Source organism: Channa argus, chromosome 21 (genome assembly GCF_033026475.1).
Source record: "Channa argus isolate prfri chromosome 21, Channa argus male v1.0, whole genome shotgun sequence".
Taxonomy (NCBI): Eukaryota; Metazoa; Chordata; class Actinopteri; order Anabantiformes; family Channidae; genus Channa; species Channa argus.
The window spans coordinates 11,154,989-11,160,988 of NC_090217.1; the positions used below are offsets into that span (position 1 = coordinate 11,154,989).

The window sequence follows — 6,000 nt, forward strand, 5'->3', positions numbered from 1 at the left end:
TTCAACACATTTATTTGCGATAAAAGCAGCTTTTGGGATTCAGATTTATGGGAAAAAAATTATAAATATGATAAACATGTACAGTAGATGCTACAAGACAGTGGCTGTAGTTTAAAGTGCAATACAAGTCTACCCTTCAAAACCACACACAGCAAGTGTGTGTACGTGTGTATAAGAGAAAGACTTGTCAAGTAGAATTACAGTCACAGATGAAAAGGTCAATTTCATTGACCCACACAGACAGGTAGACAACTTCTTGGCAAAAAAGGCAAGAAACAGTCTAAAGGTCATCTTTTTAATATCTTCAGGAAAGCTCAAAATACCATCGGAGACAAAGAGACAGAGAAAAGAGTGGGTCGAGGAACAGAGTTGTGCCTCGCTGATAATTAGACAGTTGATGAATCAGGTGATATCACCTCACTTCTGCCCTTATAGGTCATCTATAACAAATTTGCATAAGAGATCAGGTGAGCAGAAGATTGTATTTATTATCTTTTATTGAATCTTGTACGCTCAATCTAGCTTCACTGGCTCCAAAGCCTCCTGTCCATGCAAACAATACCACTGACACGTTTCACATATCCACAAGTCATAGTCCAGGTCTGAGGTGGCCATATGGAGGTGACGGCTGTGAGGCTCTGACCACAGCTTCCCCTGCTCTCTGTGGCACTCTCCGGACACCATAGGTGGTGGCGGGATGAAAGGGTGTCTGTCTAGCCCCCTTCATGCTGTCTAACAAGCTGGACATGTGGCACAGCATCTGTCTCTGGAGGACAGGGTTGGCCATAAACACATATGTATGGACAGGGGAAAAAAGGTAAAATCATCCTGTTTGTGCTCAAATAACTTATTATCTAAATAATGTCGGATATTATATAAAGCTACTACTCCCCTCTTTCTTATCAAATAGACCCACCAGTCACAATGAAAACTGTCGTATACAGGAGCGGTTCCCCACCAGGCCTGGCTAAACTGCCCTGCTTTTGTATTCATCACATTTGTATTAATTGGGGAATCTTCCATAAAAAACAAAGACTCCTTTACTATTAAGCTGGGTGCAGAGAACAAAACCTGTAGGAAGTGGTTATTAAAGAAAAGTAGTTGTAGGTTATAGTATAGTGTGATGCAATAGTGTTGACACTGGTACAACTAAACAAAACACACAGATTCTATGAGGCTCTGAAGGCCAGAGGCTGTGGGACAATTTAACACAGCCACAAGCAAAATATGGAATTACACCAGCCTGGACGCATCCCCCTGGCCACACACACACACACACACACACGGGTATGTTTGCAGCCACACACACAAAATCACAAACGAAACATTGAATGTAAATAGTCTGATGAGAGTCATAAATCTCTCAGTGGCTGCAGGGCAGTTGGGGTCGGGCAGCCAGCGTTCCTGTCACAAAAGTGCAGCTGTGTGAACAGAGATAGTCACTGTGCTGTAGAAGACACCGGAGCACAGCTGCTGGCTGAAAACTGGACTTGGCCTGCGAGAAGCTGGTTTACTCATTCAAATTAAATAGTGCTGAACAGGTCAATTGTTTAGCGGGAAGATATTTAAAATCCACCTTTTTTGGTCAGTATTACACTGTATCAGAGCATCTACACAGCATTATACTGTTCAATAAAACTTACTAACTGCCAGTTATTACTTAGCTAGCAAATTACTTGGGTTTCAACAGAAGCATATACTGTAGGCCATCAACTCCTGTCTACCTGTTTTTTATACACGAACAGATGACATCAAATTAAAACTGATGGTGCAACAGGGTCAATAAGCTATGATGACTTCCACTCTATATACTGCATTGCTTCAAAGTTCAGCACTTTCAGCACTGCAGCAGCTTTTTGAGTCAAACTTCACCAGTTTTAAACTTGACAAAATTATCGTGGATTACCATGGAAATGTATCCCTACAAACGCAGACATTGGTTTTCTTAAGGTGGAAATCAAGACCTGAGTTGGTGATTTTTTGAATGGCTTACAAGCAGCTTAAATAAGTAACAGGGTAGAACACAACCTATAAACACAATCAAAAGAATGTACACATTTGTCTTAAGAGAAGGGAAACATCAAACTCTAATTCTGAAATGCTCTCAGAAGAAAAATAAATGATATTGGTCTGGAGAGACACACACAGGAGGAAACATCATCAGAGCATCTAAGTAAAAATTAGTTACACTTCAGTCTAGTGCCATTATGCACTTGCTCAGGCCCTGCTTTAGCTAAGGTACAGTATTAGCATCCTTTAGTCTTCCACCGGTGTAATGAGCAGGTGGCGTCCTATTGCGTGGCACTGTTGGAAGTGCAATAGAACAAAAATACATGTAGAAGCTGTAGTGTTGTGTGAGTGCCAAAATAAAATGAGAGAGGGGAGAAACAGATTGCAGAGAGGGAGGAAAACAGAGGGAGAGCAGGACTAATGAAGGTTATAAAGAAAGAGAAAGAATAACAAAGGAAGGAGAAGAAACAAGTCTGGAATGATAAAAGGGAAAAGAGACTGAAAATGGATTGTTGAGGAGTCTCTGTGGATTTTTCACAATCCCATCAGCCTCAAGTTTTGGGACAAAGTCACACTGACACACTTACTGCCTGGTGAGCTCTCTATCTTTTTCTTTCTCCCTTATTTCCTTCACACTGATGATGAGAACTGTAGGTGTCTACTGACTGCCACATACACAGACCATTTAACAGTAAGTGGGTGTGCTCACTAAAATACACACAGCCACACATACACACAAGCGCACACACACACAGGCATCTGCCACACAGCCAGGACACCTACAGTGCAATGCGGAAGTAGGAGGAAACAAGAGGATCATTTTTTCTTTGTTAGTTTCAGCCATTTCATGCTTTAGGATATAATACATCCACTGTTATGTTATGTCAAATACACTAAACCGAGTTCTCAATATGATGTATATGTTTAATTTCCTGATAAAACAGCATTATCAGAGCAAATGCAATTCTAGATTTCTAATTTAAAGAAATATGGTTAGCTTGCCTGTGGGAATTCTGCTTCTTGTCAATGACGTGGTTCTGTGTGCTTCATTAGACCCTGACCTTCAGCATGCACTGAGGCAGTTTGCAGCTAAGTGTAAAGCAGCTGAGATGAAAGTCAAAACCTCTAAGTGCATGAGGCCATGGCTCTCTGCCTGGCAATGGTGGACTGCTTCCTTCAGGTCAGAAGTTAGTCCTTGTGCCAAGTGAAGGGGTTTAAGTTAAGAGTGAGGGTAAAACTGAACATGTTGACGGGCAGATCGGTGCGATTTCAGCGATTTTGAATCGGACCATTGCTGAGAAGAGAGATTTGAGCCACAAAGCAAAACTCTTAAGTTACTAATTCCAACCCTCACGTATGGTTATGATTCTTTGAAGTGATGGAAAGAATGAGATCACTAATACAAGCAGCTGAAATGAGCTTCCTTCTTATGATTGACAGTTTTAGCCTTAGAAATAGGTTAGAGTTAGAGTTCTGATATCTAGAGGCATCTCGGAAAGTTGCTGCTCCTTCGCGTCAAAAGGAGCCAACTGAGGTGGTTTAGGCATCATATTAGGATGACTCCTGGTTTCCTTTTATTGCAGGGTTTCTAAGCACTTGCTACTGGGAGGAGACCCTGGACCAGACCCAGAATTTGCATGAAAGATTATTTATCTCATCTTCGGTAGATTTACACTTGTTATCTAATCAACACATTCCACCCAGTTTTACATTGACAGCTATTTACTGCTCATAATGACAGAATGACTGTTTGTGGAGGTAATAATTAGAGCTCATGGCTGAAATAATCTAAATGTGCTGATGGTCTAGTGATAAATATATGTCTGTAAACGTAATTGGTCAAAGGTCAATGAAGTCATTCAACACAAGCAAATAGAGCTTAAAATCATAGAAGCTGAATGGGATTTTCACGTGACAGTAACCATGTGAAAATCTTTCACATCAGGTCAGAAGAAAAAACTGAACAAGTCAGCTTTGGACAAACAACAGAAAACAGTGGAACGCATTTGCTGGTTGTTCTTTGAACTGTACTGCTTCTAGACAGTCACAGGCAGAGGAGATGTAATGAATTCCCCTGGAGCCAGCGCGGGAAGAAGAGCTGAACTTAGTCTCACATCTCCTGCGACTGTGGAGAAATAACTAGCTCCGCTCACTTTGATGGAGAGAGGAATACACACACACACACACACACACACTGGCTTTCTGCCTGGCTGCTTAGAAAAAACTAATTTTTCTACATTTTTCGAATGTACCTATTTTTTCCTGCACGGTTTCCCTACACAGCCTGTCAGCTTCCCTGCTCTTTCTCGCATTTGCTCTGACTTTGCTCAGTTCCTTCTTGTTCTTCTGTCTCCGCTTTACCATCCTTATTTACAGGAGGGAAATCAAATTCTGTTCTTTCCCGCCTTCATCATCATCATCTTCGTTACCTCTGCTGTCATTACCTTCATCACAGTAAGAACACTCATCATCGACCTGCCTTCTCCCTCACCACTCTCACTTACCTGTGCAATCTCATACAGCAGTTTGTAGTGTTCCTCCCGTTTCTGCAAGGTGCACAAATTGCAGCCCATTCTAGTTGTCAGGGAAACAGTATTTAGTGCCCGCTGGAGTGTGTGTGCCTTCTGCGGCGTGTTTGAGCTCCCCCCGGGGCAAAACACACTCGGGCTCCTCTTCGTTGGCTCCCCCACACCTCTTTCTCATCCGCGTATCCTCAGAGATCCTCTTTGTTGCTCCGAGCACAACACAATCACACATACATACACACACACACACCCACACACACACGTGTTTCCCTTAACTCTGTTGTCAATGCAGTTCCTTCAATGTGTGTGTGTATAGGGAGTATGTCAGTGGGGCGCTGAGTAAAAGCTGGCTTCTCTTTCCCTCTTGCCCGTCTCTCCTTCCCTCTCACTTGCATGCCTACATACACTCTCCACTTTCCACTATCTTTGCTCCAACACCTCCTCTCCCCGTGTGAGCACACAGTCATACATACACACACTTTTGCCTCATGGAGACACACCTCCTCCTGTGGCAGGCTGCCTACACATGCTTGCTCCTACTCTAGCTCATAAATACAGAGCATCCTCATTGGTTGGGGCTTGAAGAAGAGGGAGTGGACTAGTCTTTTCTTGGGCAGATTCAGTGTCTGAACATCAGTGTTATTGTGTGCAGGCATAGTGGAGGACATGCTGCTTATGTGTTTATGTGACACATTGTGACTCTCTTCGTATTTGTCGGCTGTATCTCTTGTCCGTGAGTACACACTCCACCAACTTGTTAAACATCCAAATCTATACATTGTAATGCAAATAAATAAACAAATACAAAATCAATACAGAAAACAGTGGTAAGAATGCCATCCGCACAGGTAATTTGTCAGTGCACACATTTGGCAGCTGGATTTGGCATGGAAATCAATCTCATTGGGATTCAATCAGGCAGTCTTTTGCTCTCAGTACAATGGTCTTACGCGTGGAGTTTACTGGCTGCCATAGATTTACAGTCAGAGAGCGACGGTCACCAAACAGATGCTTCCCTCACTCTGCCGGCAGTTAGGCAAGGGCACCGGAGTGGGCCAAGACACAGGAAGAAACACAGACTAGTATTGATTGGCTTCAAATTAGCTTCCAGCCCAACTGCCCCCCACTCTGCGGGGATGGGGAAGAGAAACAGAGTGAAGCAAAGAGAGAAAGACGAGGAGAGAAGAGGACAGAAGACCCAGATTCTGTCAGATAAACTGAAAAAGCAGTGGTGATATTACAACCCCGCCACACTAGAAATGATGCAAATTTCCCAGAGTAAATGTGTTTTGACAGAAATGCAGTGGTTATCAGACTACATCTGACCACTTCACTTCCTACAACATATGTGTGGTGCAGAAAAGCAGTGCTTGCTGTTGTAATGTCAGTGACTGCAATAGAAGCAGCAATACCACTTTCGTTTTGGTGCAAATGACATTTCTGGGTGAGAGGGTTGAAAATAAAC

At 42.8% G+C, this 6,000-nt stretch overlaps 1 protein-coding gene across 2 annotated transcripts in view; it reads right to left on the bottom strand.

The window, feature by feature from the left end:
• Positions 1-5,002, bottom strand: part of pdzrn4 (PDZ domain containing ring finger 4) — a 29,462-nt gene extending 24,460 nt beyond the window's left edge. For both annotated transcript variants that reach the window (XM_067491052.1, XM_067491050.1), the window contains exon 1: positions 4,515-5,002. In XM_067491052.1, the coding sequence (XP_067347153.1) occupies positions 4,515-4,583 (69 nt within the window). In that variant the 5' untranslated portion in view covers positions 4,584-5,002. The remainder of the gene's footprint in view (positions 1-4,514) is intronic.
• Positions 5,003-6,000: the final 998 nt, after the last annotated feature.